Below are 20,058 nucleotides of genomic sequence, written 5' to 3'. Positions count from 1 at the left end.
TGCTTTGCACTCCCCCAACGCCCACGTAAGGAAGTGGTTGCATTTCTCAGAGAGGAAAAGGGAAGTCGGGCTGCCTCGGCGGGGCAGCCAGCAGCTCCCGCCGCTCGCTCCGGGCTGCTGTTCGTGTCGACTGCCCAGAGTCCATGAACTAGCCCTGCCTGCCCTGCCTGCGCTGCCCAGCAAGGTAAGGAGTGGGGAGGCAGCTCTGCCACCCCAGCGAGGAGCTGAGTCTGTCCCATGGGGGCTGTGGCCGTCACCTCTCCCATTGCTCGCACCCTGCTTGAGGGGAGGTGGGGAACCCCCCGGCCGGGGCTGCTTTGGGGTCCGAGGGGGGTGCAGGCAGCGCCTCGCCGCTCGTGGGTTTTGTTGTCGCTGTGTTTTGGGCTTTTTTTTTTTTTTTCCCCCCAGCTTTGGCAGCAAGTTTGAGTTTTGTTCTCTTGCCGGAGGCCCAGCAGCTGCGGGGTGTTGGAAAGGGTCCCCCGGCGGGGGTCCCGCAGGGCTTGGTGCTGGCAGAGCCAGAGCTGCCTGCAGTCTGCCTGCCTCTCCTCCTCGGGCATCAACTGCCTCAGGCCTTGCCCAGCGCGAGGAAGAGGAGGGTCAGAGCTGCCCTCCATCTGCCCTGGGGCAGCCATGTCCCCCCAGGGCCAGGCTGGCTCCTGGGGTACCCCACACCAACACTGGGGACCGAGGATAGGTGTCCCCAACCTGGCTGGCAGGAGCATGGGGGGGTGACACCCTACAGCCGCCGCCGGGAGCAGAGGGGCTCCCAGGGGTTGGTGCTGGGGCCTCGGTGGTGCAGGAGGACAGGGCCACCATGGTGGCCAGGGACAGCTTCATGGGGTCCTGCGGCTCCCAGCGGGACTGTCACCGCGTCCATGTGCTGGTGGGTGCAAACCCCCCTCCCGCCCCTCCGCCAGGCTCGGCAAAACCGAAAATACAGCTCCTCCGGTGCAGAGCTTCCTCCCTGGGACCGGGAGGAGCTCCCAGCGCTCAGCTCCTGCCAAGGTTTGGTTATCATCTCCTCCAAGGATGTTTCCGAACTGCTCGGGGCTGGCCGGGGAGATAATGGAGCTGCATTGGGTCCCAATCCTGCCTTGTCTGGCCATCCGAAAATGCCCTTTTTCCTCCCTTGAAAGCGTTCGTGTCAAGCGGGCGGATAGCTGCGACCCCTCTGATGCTCTTCCCTGCTGGGAAAGGGGCTGCCGAGCTCCCCGTGGGTCACCCCACGGCTCTCCCCCCGCCCCGGGTGGGAGCACGGCTCAGCACACGGGGCGTCAGGAGGGAACTGGCTGTAAACCGGCTGCTGGGGAAATGAAACATAAACCGCTGCAGGGAGCGATTGCAGCTCGAACGGCCGAGCAGCCCTCGCTTCTTACTGCGGCGGCTGGGGGATGGCTTCTGCTCCCCGGTGCAGTGGCCGAGCCCGTCCCTTCGGGGGCTGGCATTAAATGGGCAAACAGCGAGACCCGCCGGGAGGAGGGTTCAGGCCTCTGAGCATCCAAACCACCTGAAAAAAAAAAAAAAAAAGCATCACTGTTTTCTTAGCGAACGTTGAAGCCGGAAAGCGCTGCGGCACGCCCGGCCTCCCATCCCTCCTCCCCGGGAGCCGTTTCAGCCGGGTCCCCATTTCACACGCTTTTCTGCTCCTCATCTTTTGCAACGCCAACAGCAGCGTCCCCCCCTCGCCAGTCATTTTATTCGGCAGTCGCGGTGCAGCTCTGGCTGCAGGGCTCAGGGCAGAGGCATGCAGTGGCAGCAGCTTTGTACCCTCCCGTGGGTCACCCCGTGCTGAACCCCGGCAGGATCGGTGGGGCTGGGGTCAGGCAGCTGCCTGCTCAGCCATGCCTGCATTCTTGGCTGGGGGGGACGAGTGTTTTGGCAGGGGCTTGGCCGTGGGGTGCGTGACAGCAGGGGTTGTGCCGTGCATCGGCATTGGGATTTCTCCACATGCAAAAGGCAGGTGATGGAGCTCCGTGGATTTTCTTTTCACCAGCCTGGGGACAGAGGTTTGCTGGGAGGGACTTTTTTCCTTCCCCTGTACCGTTTTTAGCTGCCAAAGAAAACGGGCAGCATTCAGGGAGTTCCCAAAATAGCTGAGAGGCAAACTGTGAGTAATCCCCGTCCGTCACACCCTGGCGAGGTGTTTCCCTAAATCCGTGTGTTACCTCAGCCAGATGGCCAAGGGGCTGCACTGCTGCTCCGAGCCCTTCCCGGTCCCACGGCACCCGGAGGGGGCTTGCAGGAAGCTGCTCCATCCTGCGGCACCGGAGCGGTCGGTGGGCGCTGGCGGGAGCGGTGGGAGCTCAGCCAGGGGAAGGGATTAGTCACCAGCTTGCCGGGGCTGAGCACACATGGGATGGGACGGGATGGGATGGAATGGAGGTGCCTCCGTGGGGCTTTGGCTCCTCCTAAATGAGAGACGGGGAAGGAGCAAGCGGATCTGGCCCCACGGGGCTGGTGGGACCAGCCGGAGAGAGGAGGTGCTGCCCATAGCAGGACCCCCAGGGTGCACGTGGGGCTGGTGGTGCCAGCACCGGGGTCCCCGTGTGCCCGGCCAGCTCCTGCCCACCAAGCTCCAGCTGGCCAGGACAGGATGACGGTGTGGTTTGAAGTCCCTGGAAGCGGTCCCCGCTTCCCATCTGGCGATGGGATGCCCATGTGACACCCAGCTATGGGGTGGCTGGCCATGGGGCACCCAGCTGTGGGCATCTAGCCATGGGCACCCATCTGGCACCCAGCCATGGGACACTCAGTGTGGGGTGCCCGGCCACAGGGCAGCACCACGGGGAATGTCTCCTCCAGCTCCAGCCGGACCCTCCCTTTCCCCCACACCCTGAGCCTGGGCAGTCTCTGAGCTTGGAAATTCTTGGGGAAACCCCTTCCCTGGCAGAGGGGAGACATTGTGGGCTGCAACGTGGGGCTGATCCTGGTGGGAGGGAATGCTCAGTGGGGCTGGGAGCTAGGGGTCCCGCTGGGGGCTTGTCCCCATGGCCGGAGCAGCATCTTCTGATGGCCACGGGGGTCTCGTCTCATCCCCAGCCTGCAAGCCATGGCCTACCACAGCTTCCTGCTGGAGCCCATCAGCTGCCATGCCTGGAACAAGGACCGGACCCGTAAGTACGGCTGGGGCACCCCATCCCAAAATCCCCAGGAAAGGCCTGAAGCACCGACTGTCCCGGCTGAACATCCCCGCAGTGGGTGATGCCCCCCCGGACGGGGCAGAGTTGGGTTGGGGGTGGGTTTGGGGAAGCAGGTCCTGCCACGGACACAATTTGGGGCTGGGATAGCACATGTCCCCCTGCGTCCCCCTGGTCCCGCTGCCGGGGCAGAGCCCGGCGCAGGGGGTGCCGGCACTGCGTCCGGCCCTGAGGCACCACGGCAGCCAGCACGGGAAGGGACGGATGAAGCACGGAGAGGAGAGGAGAGCAGAGCCGGGTGATTCACAGCTGATGGCATTTCCCGGCCACGGCACAGGGGACGTGGGAGAGAACAAAAAGGGCTTTCTCTGCTGCGGCCGGTGTGCCAGGCAGGCGGGGCAGGACGGGGCTGGATGGGAGCTGAGCACCCGCAGCCATCCCATCCCATCCTCTCCCATCCCGTCCCATCCCATCTCATCCCATCCCATCCTCTCCCATCTCAGTCTCGTCCCGTCCCATCCCACCAGCCCCACGGGACCACACGCTGGGGAAGGGAGGACGTTGGGCTGTCGGATCTGGGGGAGGTTCTCCCTTCCCAGTAGGCACAGTTTGCAGGAGCAGGGCCAGCATCGGGGCAGCGTGGAGCTGGGGCTGGGGGGCTTGGTGGGATCTCACCGTGCAGATGGGGCTCAGTGGGGTCCCACCGTGCCTCGCCGAGCCTGGAGCACAGGAAGGGGCAGGTCGACGCTGGCTGGCCCCCCTCCCCTCCCGGCAGAGCCCATGACCCAGGGGAGGGCTTTGCCCTGGCTGCTCTCACCCCACAGAGATTGCCCTCTGCCCCAACAACCATGAGGTCCACATCTACCGCAAGGACGGGGCCAAGTGGAGCAAAGTCCATGAGCTGAAGGAACACAACGGGCAGGTGACAGGTGAGTCCCGGCTGACGGAGGGGACGGGGACACGGATGGTGGGTGGCCCTGCCCCAGAACCGGTCCCAGCCCCGCACGGTGGCACTGGCAGCTTCTGGGTGGGGGTGGTGGAGTGGGTAGAGGAGAGGGAGCAGGTTGTGTCTACCTCTCCTGGCCCCGATCTAGCATGTCAGAAGGCACTCAGGGGTGGGATGGATGGGATGGGAGAGATGGAGAGGGATGGGGTGGGGAGGGATGAGATGGATAGATGGATGGATGGATGGGAAGGGATATGGATAGATGGAAGAGATGGGGTGAGATGGGTTGGGATGGAATGGGATAGGGTGGGAGGGATGGGATGGGAAGGGATGAGGTGGGATGAGATGGATGGATGGGAGAGATGGGGTGGGATGGGTTGGGATGGAATGCTTTGGGGTGGGAGGGACGGGAAGGGATGGGGTGGGATGATTTGGGATGGATGTGGGAGTAGGGCAAAGAGGGACTCTGGAGCAGAGACCACCCAGAACACACTGCCTTCAAATGGCCTCCAGTCCCGAGTGACCCATCCCCATCCTCATGGCTCCCTGGGCCACCATCACCCCCCTCTGCCTTCCAGGCATCGACTGGGCGCCTGAGAGCAACCGGCTGGTGACATGTGGGACCGACCGCAATGCCTACGTCTGGACCCTGAAGGGCAACATCTGGAAACCCACCCTGGTCATCCTGCGGATCAACCGGGCTGCCCGCTGCGTCAAGTGGTCCCCCAAGGAGAACAAGTTTGCTGTGGGCAGCGGCTCCCGGCTCATCTCCATCTGCTACTTTGAGCAGGAGAACGACTGGTGAGGCTCTGCCATGGCCTCGCTGGGGGAGGTGGAGGGGAGAAAGATGGAGGGGAGATGGAGAAGAGATGGATGGATGGACAGATGGATGGATGGATGGACAGGGAGACGGAAGGGAGATGGATAGTGAGATAGGAGACCGGAGGTGTTGGAGATGAGACAGGAGACGAGGGAGGCAGAGAGGAGCTGGAGGAGGAGGTGGAGACAGATGGGGAGACGGAGGGAGGTACTCCCCATGCCCAAGCTGCTACTGCGGGGTGGTGGCCCAGGGCAGCTCCTGGGGCACCTGGAGCCCCAGCCACCCTCAGCCAGCCCCCCAAAAGCCCAGGGGTTCCCAGGGGTGATGATGCTCCCCCACTGACGCCAACCGCTCTCCACGCAGGTGGGTTTGCAAGCACATCAAGAAGCCCATCCGCTCGACAGTGCTCAGCCTCGACTGGCACCCCAACAATGTCCTCCTGGCCGCTGGCTCCTGCGACTTCAAGTGCCGGTGAGGAGCAGGAGGGGTGGATGACTGGGGGGCCTGAGGTGGGGGAACCCCCCAAGGATGGGTTGGGGTCCCACCCTGGTGCAGCACAGAGGTATGTGGGGCAGCCCAGCACCCTGGCTCGCCCATGGGACAGGCTTCACCCCTCTGGGTACAGCTGGGAGCCAGGGCTGGGGCACAGGGGAGATGGAGGGAGGGCTGGGGGGGTGCCCTGGGGACCATCCCAGCATTACAGCACCCAGCGGGGCATGGGAGGCAGCGGGGCACCCCACGGACTCTGGCAGGGAAACTGAGGCACGCAAGGGGCCAGGGATGGAGGCAGCTCCGGTGCTGTGTCCAGGGACACATGGCAAGGCTCTCCCCCCTGCCCCGGCCAGGATCTTCTCAGCTTACATCAAGGAGGTGGAGGAGCGGCCCAGCCCCACGCCGTGGGGCTCCAAGATGCCCTTCGGGGAGCTGATGTTCGAGTCGAGCAGCAGCTGCGGGTGGGTGCACAGCATCTGCTTCTCGGCCAGCGGCGCCCGCGTGGCCTGGGTGAGCCACGACAGCACCCTCTGCCTCGCCGATGCCAACAAGAAGATGGCGTAAGCAGGGCTGGGGAGAGGAGGGGGGCTCGGGGGGGGCTGGGAGTGGGCGTGCTGTGGGTGGCAGGGGGGGTTGACCCCAAAACCGACCCAGGGATGGAGACATCTGTGTTGGATTGGGCCAAGCAGACATGGATGGAGGAGGCGGCGCGTCCTCTCCTTGCAGTCTTGTGGCTTCCACCTATGTTACGAGCTGTGCCGGTCTCAGCGCAGAGAGGCTGCAGCTCAGCTCACTGCTAACGCCCTGCTCTCCCTCGCAGTGTCGCCTCCCTGTGCACCGAGACCCTGCCCCTCCTGGCCGTCACCTTCATCACCGAAAACAGCCTGGTGGCTGCGGTGAGTCCGGGCTGGGGATGCGGGGTGGGTGCCGCGCCGGGAGCTGGCAGGATGGTGCTGAGCAGGACGGTCTGCTTTCCCCAGGGCCATGACTGCTACCCGATGCTGTTCACCTACGAGGAGAGCCAGGGCGTGCTGACCTTCGGGGGGAAGCTGGATGTCCCCAAGCAGAGCTCCCAGCGCGGCCTCACCGCCCGCGAGCGCTTCCAGAACCTGGACAAGAAAGCGAGCTCGGACACCGCCAACGCCACGCTGGACACCCTGCACAAGAACAGCATCAGGCGCGTACTGGGGGGCGAGTGGGTGGAGGGACAGGCTTGGCTGGGTCACCCTGGGGGCTGCTTGGGGGTGCTGGCACCCAAGCATCCCCTGGCTGTGTTGCTGTCTGGCCCGGGAGCTGGGACAGCCCTGGAGCATCCCCAGAGCATCCCTGGGTAACCCTGGGCATTCCTGGAGCATCCCTGGGCATCCCTGAGGCATCCCTGCATGTGGGTGGGGGAGATGGAGGGGTCCAGCCCCAGGAGCTGGGACAGCCCTGGAGCACCTCTGGAGCACCCCTGGATATCCCTGAGCATCCCTGGGTATCCCCAGAGCATCCCTGCACATGGGTGGGGCAGATGGAGGGGTCCAGCTCTGGGAGCTGAGACAGCGCCAGAGCATCCCTGGAGCACCCCTGAACATCCCGGAATGCGGGTGGAAGAGACGGAGGGGTCCATGCCTGGGAGCTGAGACAGCCCCAGAGCATCCCTGGAGCACCCCTGAACATCCCGGAATGCGGGTGGAAGAGATGGAGGGGTCCATCCCTGGGAGCTGGGACAGCCCCAGAGCATCCCTGGAGAATCCCTACCCATGGGTTGGGGAGGAGAAGGGTTCCAGCCCCACTCCCACCCACCGGCTACCGGGCAGCCCCGAGGGCTCGGCAGGGACCTGGCGCTGACTCCCTGCCACCTCTTTGCACCCCGCAGCCAGATCTCGGTGCTGGTGGGCGGGAAGGCCAACTGCTCGCAGTTCTGCACCACAGGGATGGACGGCGGCATGAGCATCTGGGATGTCAAGGTAAGGCGTCCCCACGGTGCAGCAGTCCCCCCCCCAGCATCGAACCCTCGTTAGCCGCAGCTCTAATTGCAATCCCTCACCCCGCTGCTGCGCAGCGCTTTGCTGCGGTGGTGGGGCCCATCCTACCCACGGGGGTCCCACAGTCCTGGGTGGGATCTCCTTTAATCCAGGGCTGGGTGGGGGACACCCCTGGGTGGCACTTTCACAGCTCACCATCAGAGGAGGGGCTGGCGCTAGCCTTGCACAGGGATCCAGCACCCTCTCCTGGCTTCAGCTTTGAAAAATGAGCCAAAACCAGCCGAAGTTGGGATCTCCTCCCCGTGGGGATGGGTTGGCACCCCAGGGGACAGCTTCCCCCCCCAATTTTGCCCCTCTTTCAGCTCCCCAACCACCTCCAGTTGCCTTGGAAAGCAAAAAGCTGTTAACGAACGACCTCCTGTTTCATTTTAGAGCCTGGAGTCAGCGCTGAAGGATCTCAAGATCAAATGAAGGAGCCATCCGGGAAGGGCATCCCGGCTGCCAGCCTGCCCCTGCTCTGCTGCGCCTGCCTGCTTTCCCCCGCGAGCCCCCGTGCCAGGCAAGCCGGCCACGATGCCACCAGCGCGCTTCCCCGGCTGCCAGCCAGCCCCGGCGGCTGCTCTCAGACAAAGAAAACAATTTTTTTTTTTACTATTTTTGTTACCATCCTACCCGATGCTGGTCATACATCGCTTAAAGAAATGAAAAATAAAGTAAGGATTTTCCTTCCTGTATAAATCCAATGATTTTTTTTTTGCCTTTTTTTTTTTTAAACAAGTTCAATGCGAACATGTGCGCGATTAGAGCACATCACGGCTGCTGTGCCGCATCTCACCACGGGCGGTCACGTCCTTTCTGCCGCCAGCTCTGAGGATGAATCGGGACCGTGGGGATAAGGGGAACGTCACCTCCCCGTTCCCTGCTTCAGCACGAGTTCAAGACAGGATCGGTACTAGAGAAAAAGTGAGGATGGAGGTGGCAAGGGAGCGCAGGGTTCCCGTATTGCTCCCAGCACCGAGCTCCTCCTGGACACCGGTCAAGTCCCATCAGGGGTGCAATTCCACACCCTGGGAGCCAGCTCGGAAACTGCCGAACCAATCCCACCCCTTTCCAGCCCGTTATGGCAGGCTGCCAGGCAATTTTGATCAGAGCACCTCCGACTTCCACCTTCCTCATCTCCGACTCCGGGTACGAGCAGTCCCATCTCACAGCTGGACTGGGAAGACAAAGCTGCTCCCAGGAGTGCCGGGGAGCCTTTGAAGAAAGCTGGAAGAAAGTGGATAAATCTTTCTACGTTTCGGAGCAGGGTTTAATTGCATGTGGTAAACAATGGGCAGGGTCACACACTTCAGAGGGTACGAAATCACGATGAAGTGGTTGGTAAGGGCTTTGGCAAAGGCAGAAGAAGAACCAGTACGCCGGCAGGTATGTTGGGGCAGGCAAGATGCCTGCCAGCCACTCCTCCAGCGTCGCCGTATCTTAAACTGAGCGTCTCTGCAAGGGAAATCCTCCATTTGTCACCAAAAGGAAAAGGAACCTGTGCAGTGTGACGTGGTTATTCCTCCCAGGATCAGACCTCGCTGTGACAGCTTGGGTTAAACCCCGGTCCTGGCGGTACCCCTCAAAGCAGACCAGCCCTTACCTTGACCACGGCCGGGGAGGGAAGTGCTGGCTGGCAGAGGGACGGTGACATTTGGGTTCTGGTCCAGACATTAGTTAGTGGGAGGTGTGTTCTACTGGGAAAAGATTTTTCCACCCATTTCTGCATGTTCACCCCATGCGAACAAGCCCCATCCCTCTCCCCCCCCCGACCTGTGGCTCCTGCCCTGCCCCGTCCCAGGCATCAGCCCGCTGCCTCCCACCACTCTGCTCCATCCGCCTCCCTGCGCTCCAAGGACCCCCCAAACTTTCTGTGTCACTTCTGTCCCCACCGCATCAGTTCCTCCCTCTTGGAGCTGACAGCAAGGGCACCTCTCCGGGTACCACTCACCTTGCGTAGCTCCCTGAAGATATTTGCTGTCTCAAATTGTGCCTCGGGGCACAAAAGCACATGCAGATACGACCCAGCACTCCCGCCCCAGGAAAGCCAGTTCCCCACCGCGGTTTGAGCAGGCAGCTCACCGCGACGTTCCCCGTCGCACGTCCCTCTGTCACACCCTCATGCCCGAGTCCCCGCAGCCCCAGGCACGGACAGGATTACACAGAACAGATCACGACGTTTGTCATCCTGCATCTCGACGACCGTAACCTCTCTGCTAGTGACTCCGAGAGCGCTCTCGTCGCAGCTCTGGGGCTGAATCTCCCCCAGCTCTCGGTGAGCGAGTCTGGGAAGCGCTGGTGTCCCCGGCGCAGGCTGACAGCAGGACTCCCGGCACCTCCCGGGGCGCAGCGGGTTGGAGCATCTCCTGCTCCAGCAGCCCTACCCTGTGAGGACATCTGACAGGGGTGACAGTTTGGGGACTGGCCGCCTGATACAGTGACTAGGTTAGACAGCAGCCCCGGGGGTCATTGTTTTCTCCACTGTGGTAACCAGATTGTGCGAGACGTCCATCAGAGACAGCAGGAAAAGCTTTTTGCCTTCAGGCTGCATCTGCTGATGGAGCTCCTGAACCTCGAGCCAAATTCCACGCCACAAACAACACGGAAACAGCAAAGCAGCAGACGTAGCAGTCACCACGCCACCAGACTGCTACTGCACCTTGCATCTCAGCAGCAGCCTGTACGCTTGTGTTCATTTACACACACACAAGGCGAGGACAGAGCAGTTATGATAACTTACATTTTAATCAGCCAAATATACAAGTTCTGTTGTTGTTGTTTTTTAAACTTTTATCAAGTTTTTTTTTCCATCTGGGTCTGATACAATTAATGTTGTTGTTTGTTTTTTCCTTTAAACAAAGGATGATGTGGTTAAAAACTGGCACTATCCCTAATAAGGAGAAGGAAAAAAAAAAAAAAAAATGAAGAGGAGGGAAAAGGGGAGACTGGCTGCAAGAAAGGAGGGATGAAACCGGGAAGGAACGGCACTCCAGATGTCCATGAAGTCAGGCTCCCAGCTTATACTGCAACACCCTGCAGCAAAATTTGATGGGCCATTTGCCCAAAAGGATTCCTCAAATACATTATCCTTTGGGCTTTCACTAGCAAGTCAAAGTTCCCCACCCCATGCCCCACCCCACAATGACCCCACAATCTATTTTCTTGCAATCTAATATTTGAAGCATCTCCCCTCCCGCACAGCTCCCTCCCGCCCTGCCCCCTGCCTATGAGTTCTTAATCCTAAAAACAGCAAAAACATTCAGGTTTCCAAACTGTTACAGAGAATTGCTGTTCAGCACAGCTCTGCACCGAAGATAGCAGCTGCCCCTAACCCCAAATGGAAATCTGTGCCAGGATGAGGACAAACACATCGTCAGCGTCTCTTGGAGGTGAAGGTGATTTCGATGCCGCAGTACACCCTACGTGGCACCTATGGTATGCAACACGACAGAGTTCCTGGCAGGCACCAGGCACAGTTCCCTGGCGTTTCCTCCTCTTGCATGTCCTGTGCTTACTTGTTAAGGGATAGTGACTGCAGTCTTTTACCTGCCATAGCCGCTTCGTCTTTTGCTGGGGGAGGAAAAGAACAGAGGTTTCGTCATTTCACAGCATGTATCAGGGACTGGTGGTGGCTTGACAGCCCCGGAGACTGAAATCCTGCTAGCCACGTACAGTGAGGTAACAGGAAAAAATCCGAGCCTCCCCGCCAATCCCTGGTAGATCCCCTCCAGAGCTAAGAGGAGCAGCCCCCCTTGCACGTTCCCTTCTGTCCTTGGCCTCTCTTCAGGCGTTCACAAATTACCCTGATGCTGACGCACAAACTTCTCAGTGGAAGCCACTGAGAAGACACGCTCATCACAGTTCTGCTTCACACCTCTCAGAGCTGAAGAGAAAGCCCAGGCAGGGGAGGAGCGCTGCAAATTCCCCGGGCAGTTGGGATCCCCAGCACGCAAAGCAGACAAATCACACAAGGAACCCGCTAAACCCCCAAACTGGAGCAAGCATTGCCTGCGAGGCTGAGGACAACACGGTTATCAAGGGCAATTCCCTTCTCTCTTTCCCTGCTCCCTGTTCAGCTGTCCTAGAGCTTTACAAAGCAAGAGCTTTATAAGAATGAAACAGCTGAACCTGGTTTTGATGGGAGAAGTTGTGATGACACTCAGCAACACCACGCAGTCTCAGGAAATGAGGGATAACGATGCGTGATAGGAGAAATCATGCCTCTTGGCAGTACAGCCATTGCAAAGAGAAGTAAGAGGATATGATTAATTAGTCTCTAACCTTTTCTTTCTTCTTCTTTCTTTCTGGCAGCTTCTTCCCTTTGCTTCCGAATGATGGCTAGTCGGGCGAGATCTGCCTTCGCTTGTTCTGTTTTGCCAGCTAGGTGCATTTTCATGTATCTTTCTTTTGCCTTTTGTTTCTCTATTTCCTCTCTGTTTGAGTGAAACACACCAGTCACCAGAGTATCCGAGTAAGCACGCGGGGACAGGCAGAGAGGGGGAGGCTTTCTGACTGGGCAGGACAGCGAGGACAGAGATGGATCGCCCACAGAGTCTGGGGGGCCCTGTCACCGGTTTTCAAGCACAGGTTCTATCTATTGCAGGGCTTGAACAGGGACGACGAGAGAGATTATTTCTACCTTTGTTCGGCTAAATAAGGACGCTGACACACAATGAGGTCAAGCGAATTAGCCCCAGACTGCGCAGCACCATGACATGTTTTTCCCAGCCTTACCCTCAAAGGTGTACTTCTGCTGAAGCAATCTATCCCAAATAAGCAAGCTTAAATCTTTCATTCTGAAACTCTCCATTGCTAAATGAAACTAGAAGATTAAACTTTGGTTCTCATCTTATTCATCTGCTCAGACAAAAATTTCACGCCGCCGCCTGGAATCTGGGAAACCGCTACCTGTCACTAGGGCACCTTCTGTAGCAAGATTAAAGCGGACCCCAAGGTGACCTCTGCTTAATGGATTTCAGCTACGTCTGATTTTTGGCATAAAACTTCAGGAAAGGAATGGCCTACATCTGCTTCACGGCAACAAACTTCCCTCTCTTAGTGCACCTGGCCAAGCTGCCTGGCTCCAGGATGGCCACAGCTACTCCCAGAGGACAGACAACTTCTGTAAAGTTTGTAAGGAAAGACATTTTGAACCACAGTGAGTCCTGCTTGACAGTTCGCTGCTGTTCAGCGTCTGCTTTAGACAGGAACACATTTAAAGGGCTTCCCTGCAACACCAACGCACACACAGCAGGGAAACATCTCCCCGTGTTAAACTCCTGCCGCCAGCAAGGATGAAATTCCAGGAACGCACTGGCTCCTGCCGAGGCAGCAGGAAAGACTCACCGCTCTCGTCGTGATAGTTCCTTAGGTCCATCCAGGTCCAGCTGAGTTACTTTTTTGGTTGTCTGAATTACACGATTGGGATTCTCTATGTCTATCAACCCTTCCACTCCTTTGCGCTTTTGCTAAGGTTCAAGAACAAGAGGAAGGTTAAAAAGCTCTCTCATACCCACCATTGTGTTGTATCAGAGCTCATCAAATACACTGCAACACACCCCAAAAGCAGAATTCAAGATGTTTTTACTACCAGACAGCAAAACCATTTATGAACCAAGATTTATACCACCAGGCGTCTTCAGCCTTTTTTGAAATATTCTTGCCTTTCCATTTCACATATAAAAATACACAAGTTTTCATTCTGAGGACAAAATGCTGTCAAGCAAGGTTTTTTGGGCTTCTAAAAATAGTTCTTCCATAAAAAATTTACTATAGGTAGCTCTCAAAGAGTCAAGAGCGTGCCTCTCTCTCCTGCCCCAAGAATCTGGGTGGTGCAAATGCATGAAGTGCCCTGAGAATGACAGTACCTGATAATCCTCATCATCTTCATCACTCTCATCTGAATCTAAAGACTTCTTCTCCTTTTTGGGGTCCCCTGTGGCTCCTTCGCCTCCTTCTTCTTGCTCCTCTTCTTCCTACAAAATCACAGGAAATTAGAGAAAATGTATGTCAATAAAAATCCCAAATCCAACAGTGACTCTTAAATGAGATCATTTTGGAGGGATGAGAGAGAGCTCCGAGAGCGTTGGTGTTCCTGACGTGGCCCTTATGACACCAAGGGTGCCTGGCTGTTACAAAACATGAGCTCATTCTCAACACCTAAGTGCGCATCACCTGCCCCAGCAGATCACCTCTAAACAACCCTGCTGTTCTCTCTGTGTAACAGGCCAGGAAAATGATCGTAAAAGACAGAACTGGCACTTTACTTTCCCCAAATGAAAGATCTCCAGGAGACATTTTGGCCCGGGTTTCCAGTGCACAATATCTCAGGGACTGGAAACTACACGGATGTAGCGTAGAGCTGGATCCCATCCTAGATCTTGATAAAAAAAAAAAAACTAGAGAAGAGCAGATTGACAACCATCAACCCAAACATTATTATCCAAGAAATTACAGCCTTTTTAGCACAGCTTTTACCAGTCAGAAGTCTTCATTTGTAAATCATTAGAAGATAAGATTAGAAGAACCAACATGGGTGTGAACAGCTTGCTTTACCATTGCCAAATATCCCTCATCACAGCAACTGGCAAAGTGGATGAGCTATGGGCAGTAAGGGGAGTAATTTTGTTAATTGCGGTTTTTTTAAGCTTTCCCTAACAAAATAGCGTTAGATGTAACCATCACTACGTGGTACGGATTATCACCAGAAAAAAAAGAAATCCCTCTCAAAGAGCAGTTCTCTGCTTTGTTTTGAAACAAGACAGACCTTTCAAGTGGGGTCCTGCCTGTTCTGTGCCATTTCCAGTTGGTATTTTTATTAACAACTCGGAAGTAGAGAACACTTATAAAGTTTGTGAATGACATCGCACTGGTAGGAGTTGGAATCATTTTGGAAAACAGGATCAGACCCATAAGTAGTTTCAGAATTTGGAAAGATGGCGTGAAACCAAGAAGGTGGAATCAGAAAACAAACCAAGAGGAGTTATACTTCGGAAGAAGAAATCCAACACAAAGTAGGAATATGTGGCTAAGCAGCAAACCACACAATCATCTTGAGTTACAGCTGGTCAAAACATTAAAAAGGAGTCAACAATATGGCTCATAACTGCTTGAAAGAGTAACCTTCTTCTCAGAGGTATTCATCAGTATTTCCTACATGGGGTATAATTATCCTACTGTAGTCAGTGCTGTGAGGCTTCAGCTGGAATAGTGTATTTGGGCTTAGGCAGCACTTTCAGAAAGTCACAGAAAAGCAGCAGTGAGAGTGCCATCGTAGCTGTCATAATTTGGGAACAGAAGAGAGCAAGTACTGCAAAAAGTAGTCATGCCTTTTATAATACCAGTCAGGTAGTTTTGGAAGTGAGGGGAGCTGTTACAATCCTATGTTGGGGCATAGAAACATGTCCAAAAAAGGACTCACGCCAGAAAACTCTGCTGTCTCTCCCTACAACTCAGAGGCAAACAAGAAAACCATGTGTACAGGAAGAAGTCAAAGGAGTTTGGTCTTTTAAGTCTAGAAGAGAAAGAGGGCAAATATAATAATTTCAATATACGATAAGACGTGAAGATGTGAGCCCTTTTTCTCCACAGCCAAGCTGCAGAGCACAGATAAAAAAATCAGCTGACATTGGAGACTAGAACAATGAAATATGGGGGGAAAAGATGTCTAGAGCTGCTGTATAATCATCTTCCCTATCCTTTAACCTTCAAATTGTGAACTGGATGGTCTACCTGGCCTCACTTCTGTGAGGAACCAGACTGGATCACACCTTGCAGTCTCCCCAGCCACAGATATTCAGAATTGATATTGTGATCACTGACGGAATGATCTGCAACACTTGACTAAGCTGCCATTTCTCATGAACTGCAAGTTAAGCATGCTGCCCAAGCCAGGATTTATGACAGTAAGCACATAACGTAGGCAAACACATACCCTTGCCTTTTGCTTTTCTGCCTGGAGCTGGGCATCGATCTCTTCAGGACTTGTGTACTGTCTTGCTCGGCCTTTGTGGCCTCCTTTTCTACCTGTACAAAAAAATAAAATTAATAAATGGTTTAGCGATAAGCTTCCAGAAAGGTCTGCTCCTCCCGCAGCACTCCCTCTGGATTTTTGGTGCAGAAAGGACAAACCAAAATAGCTCCTCTGATAGAATCTAAACAACAATGAAAAAAGGATGCATTGAACTTGCCAGTCTCAGTGAAACACTCCAAGAATTTTGGGTGAGTTACACAGAGGATTGGGATTATCCATCCATAGAAAGATACTTGGAGAATCAGTTCTTTCATTCCCCTTAGCCTGGTTTTGGAGACACCAGAACTGAGAGCAGCCTACCAGCCGTACAGTGTTTTCCAAACGAAGCACAGGTTTGTCCTACAGAGAGGGAGCCAGGAAGGTATTCCCCGAAGGGGGTACCCCCGTCCCTCAACCATCGCAGAGAGCCGTGACACCAGTTACCAGGCAACAAGCTTCCACGTGCCCCCTCAGCTCTCGGTGACGCCACCCTTCCTTGCCCACCCGTGCTTATTACGCTTGTGGCCTCTCTGATTCACTTCCCGGGCTGGCAAGGGGTGCTCGCTCCCAGAGCCGCTCTCTGCGTTTCCTGCGCAGGAGGAATCACAGCATGTTCCTGCGGCAGCCGCGGTTACAACCAACTCTCCGACAAGCTTGCCTCCTTAACCCCTCCCCTACACTCAGGCTGTGCCAAGAGAAAATAGGAAGCTAATTGGACAAAAGCTTTGGGAATTATAATGAGAGCTGAAGAACTACTAAAAGGAGCCTCCATGTTTTACTGCTTTATAAGGAAAAATAAAAACAAGCTCTAGGAACCAGGAAGAGGAGAGAGTCAGCTTAGCTGGCTGGACTGCCTGGCTAAGATCTGCTCTCAAGTCCCAAATTCTGTTGATTAACGAATTGCTGAAGCCATTAATGCTTCCTGCAAGCGGCTGCTCCGTTTATGTTCTTACAGCTCTAAGAACTGCTGGAAAGCAAGCTGAATAGAGTCAGTCTCTAGCCTTCAGCCAGGGAGCTCAACGTACAACCGGTACGTGAGACTGGCAAAAAGCAAACAGCTCAGGGAAGGGAGCTCTCTGCTACTGCAGGAGTCTTTGAAGTCCGACGGAAGGAGCAGGGAATCCTCATGCTCTCTCTCACCCTCCCTGCTTCATCTGCCAAGGACAACGGAAACCTTACAGTGGCGGGGAGGGCCGAGGGGATCATCCCTCCTTCCTCGGGACTGCGCAGGACGCGTGGAAGAGACCTGTCAGTACTGTACCGCTGTGCCACGGCCACGCCTGGCTGCGCTGTTGGGCTCGGAGGGAGAGGGAGCACCAGCGCAGGCAGCCTCTGTGAGCTGCGAGCTTTAGAAATTCAACGTTTTCTGACCAGTCCTCCCGGCTCAGCAGAGACAAACTCTCATACGTTTTTAGCTCAGTAAAAGCTGAGCTGTGGAATAAATTATCTCAAAAACCCCACTGTGAAGCCTTACAGAGACTCCCGAGATGTTTTTCTCACGTGAAATGGGGAAGCACAGAGACTAGATTCTTCTCTCTGAACCCAGCTGTGGAAGCTCGTGGGCCCTCAAACCATAAGCACAACCAAAAGCTTTGCTGCACCCAAAGACGTGTGTTTTCTGTTTGTCTGTTCCCAACCATCCCACGTGGCAATACTGACCTCCTCTGGGAACGAGATCTGCCACGGGAGCGCTCTAACCCAGGAGACATTACCTCACTGCCCAGCAAATGACATCACTCTAAATGGAACAACAGGAATATCTTTGACACACTACTTAACACCAAGAAAACCTAAATAAACCAAACCAACGCTGTGCCTCAAGCTTAGCCGATGGCAGACAGCCTTCTTGTCCAGCTGGGCTCAGAATTTTACACTGGGCTTTTTTGTGAAGAACACAAAATCCTAATTACTGCAAATAAACAGCAGTAATAAGGGGTGGAAAGCAACTCAAGAGAAATTATCTTACATTAAATGCCTAAAAAGAAGCAAATGGAAGAGTGAATCAATCTCATTTATATTCGAGCCTGCACACAGAGAAGTAAGTTTGAGCGGGAGCAGCAGTGCTGCCGGCTCAGCAGCTGGAGGGACTGTGGGGAGCTCAGCACGGGGCAGGGACGGGGCTCTGCTCTTCATAGCGAGATCAAAACGCACGTCAGACAAGCGGCGTGCCGGTCCTACATCTGCCACTGACCTACCGCATCACGCTGCACAACTCGCTTCAGCTCTGTGCCTCAGTTTCCCCATCTGTAAAATAGGGATAATGAGTCTTATCCTCCTCTGTGAAGCACTTTTAAAATATAATCACCTGCAGATTTCACCTGCAGTAAAGACCACTGGCACCTAAGGCAGGCACACTTTCAAATACATTTGTCTTCAGCTTTAGACAGCATAATTAAGGAATTTAAATCAAAGAGAATGGAAGAATATTGAAGGAATCATTTTTTTCTTTTTAAATCAAGGTATTCAAAAAACAATGAGAAATAATCCTGTAAGAAAATTTATTATTGGCTGCTTAACCCCCGTCCCCATTTTATATTAAAGAGTGAGTGCAAAAATCCACTCTTCTGCTAACAGTACAATAACTACTACTGACTTGGGGGGGGGCTGGGCAGGACGAGGAAAGATCCCTCTTTTCCCAAGAAGCAAAAGGTTTGAAACAAACATTTAAAACTGCACAATGTAATACAGCGCAGGAAATCCTGAGTTACGGGGCACTTAAATATGGCAGCCAGGCTTACAACCCACCACAGTTCTTTGCCTTCACAAAAAAAATGCGAAAGCTTCAGCCCTATGTACTACCATTGGACACAAAATAAAGCGCTTAAAGAAAATCTAAACAGGGAAGCAGATTTGGTACTAAAGCTTGGGAAATGCTGATGAAATAAATTGGAGCAAACTACAGAGAAGACGAATGACGAGGGCTGGTTTACATTAATGTACATGACTGGGGTTTCACAGACGCTCGCACAAGAGCCAATTATGCAGATGGTGCATCTGGAGAAGGTTCTGGGTGGATCCAGCTCAGCCCTGACAGTCTGTCAGTCCCTCATTACTTCTTAATCACACAAGCAAGTCGGTACCCGCTCCATAATACTCAAGATGCGGAGCTGCCGGAGCCACATGAAAGGAACCGCATTTGGAGCCCCTAAACCAAAGACCACCTCCGCATCCCCCCCACGCTGCCCCTCAGGGCCGGACCCTCTGCCCGGCCGCTCACATTCCCCGTACCCAGCCCCGAAGCCCTCCACCATTGAACCACCGGGACGGGAAGGCCGTCAGCCACCACACACAGCCTGTGCCCCCCGGGATGACCCCCGGGATCCCCGGTGTAGCTGTAAACTCCCCTCCCCAGCCATCCGTGTGCCTCAAGCCCTGCCCCGGGAGAACCGGCTGCAGTTTCCAGCCGAGCAGGGAGCACATGGGGTTCAGGCCCGGACAGCCACGGGGGCTGCTGCGGTCCCATGGCACTTGTTGGGGGGCACAGAATGGGACACCCAGCTCCGTGAGAAACGTAAAGAATCTGCCATCTCTTCGGGGGCTGGGGGGGGGGGACGGGAAGGGGAGCGAGGCTCCCCCCGAAGCTCTCCAGGAGCGGGCTGGGGGAAGAAACCGAGACCTCCCCCAGAAGCCATCCACAGCCGAAGCGGGGGTGCAGCAAGGGGACCTCCCTCCAAGACCCTCCGTGGCCGGTAAGGGGGAAAGGAGACCCCCCCCCACCCAGCTCCCCAAGGCCGGGGACAGGGGGGAAAGAAACCTCCCTTCAGACCCGAGGGCGGGGAACAAGACCTGCCCCCCCCCCCCCCCCCCCCCCAGCACCTCCACAGCCGAGATGGGGGGGAAGGACGAGCCCTGTCCCCCCGAGCCTCCACAGCCGGGGCCTCCCCCCACGCCCCTCCTCTCCTCCCGGGGCCTGAGGGGCCTACACCGCCTCAGCCCCCTCCTCCCTCTCCCACCCCCGCTGCTTCTCGCAGGGACGAACCCCCCCAGCCCGGCCCCCACCTCCTTTCGGCATCGCGGCGGCGATGGCGGCTGCGGCAGCTGCAGCGAGGCCCCCCCCCGCGGCCCCGAGCGGCGACCCGGAAGCGGAAGCCGCCCCACCCCCCCGCGCGCGGCGCGAGGCCCTCGCCGCCCGCCCAGTCACCACAGCCCGTGAGGCTGCCCTCAGCGCCGCCGCTCCCGCCTCCACTCCGGGTTCCCCCCCGCAGCGGAGAGCGGGGCCGCTTCCCCTCCTGACGGGCCGTGCTCTCCGCCCTGCCCCGGCTGAGGCGGGGGGGGACGGACACGCACGGCGGGGAGGGTTTCCCTCAGGCACCGCGGCGGGCACCCCAGAAGGGCGGGGCCACGGGTGGGAGAGGCCCCGCGGGTGACGGCGGCGGCGGCGCGACGGCGGAGCGGAAGCTGAGCCCCTCGGCAGGTGAGCGGGACCGCGGGCTGGGGCCTCCCCGCTCCGTCGCCGACACGGCCCGGGCCCCGGCGAGTCCCGGGGGCCGCACTGGGGCTGGCGGGGCGGGGCCGGGCCGGGCCGGCTCGCCCGGGTTTTCAGTAGGAGCTGAGGGAAGTTGTTGCTTCAGGGTAGCCCGGAGTGGGGGAGGGGCGGCTGTCGCCTCACTTTTCTGAGGAGAAAAAATGATTTGTTGTGGTGA

At 56.5% G+C, this 20,058-nt stretch overlaps 2 protein-coding genes across 3 annotated transcripts; one reads left to right on the top strand and one right to left on the bottom strand.

Moving 5' to 3' along the window:
* The first annotated feature begins 112 nt into the window (after positions 1-112).
* Positions 113-8,108, top strand: ARPC1B (actin related protein 2/3 complex subunit 1B). 2 transcript variants are annotated; one of them, XM_050905852.1, is made up of 10 exons: positions 113-184; positions 3,040-3,113; positions 3,962-4,066; positions 4,662-4,884; positions 5,267-5,374; positions 5,749-5,955; positions 6,216-6,291; positions 6,376-6,572; positions 7,257-7,347; positions 7,798-8,108. In XM_050905852.1, the coding sequence occupies exons 2-10, from the start codon at positions 3,050-3,052 to the stop codon at positions 7,834-7,836; spliced, it is 1,110 nt and encodes a 369-aa protein (XP_050761809.1). In that variant the 5' UTR covers positions 113-184; positions 3,040-3,049; the 3' UTR covers positions 7,837-8,108. The 2 variants fall into 2 exon arrangements, with proteins under 2 accessions (XP_050761809.1, XP_050761810.1); XM_050905853.1 differs by lacking the exon at positions 113-184 and adding an exon at positions 2,260-2,276.
* A 2,516-nt stretch (positions 8,109-10,624) lies between these two features.
* Positions 10,625-19,453, bottom strand: PDAP1 (PDGFA associated protein 1). Its single transcript, XM_050906003.1, has 6 exons — positions 19,415-19,453; positions 15,338-15,429; positions 13,272-13,379; positions 12,751-12,872; positions 11,686-11,837; positions 10,625-10,974 (listed from the first exon to the last, which is right to left on the bottom strand). Exons 1-6 carry the CDS (start codon positions 19,425-19,427, stop codon positions 10,916-10,918), a joined length of 546 nt encoding a protein of 181 aa, XP_050761960.1. The 5' UTR covers positions 19,428-19,453; the 3' UTR covers positions 10,625-10,915.
* Between the last annotated feature and the right edge of the window lie 605 nt (positions 19,454-20,058).

This window comes from Gymnogyps californianus, chromosome 15 (assembly GCF_018139145.2).
Source record: "Gymnogyps californianus isolate 813 chromosome 15, ASM1813914v2, whole genome shotgun sequence".
Lineage (NCBI taxonomy): Eukaryota > Metazoa > Chordata > Aves > Accipitriformes > Cathartidae > Gymnogyps > Gymnogyps californianus.
The sequence above is the reverse complement of the archived record's forward strand: the minus strand, read 5'-3'. Positions and strand labels throughout refer to the sequence as shown.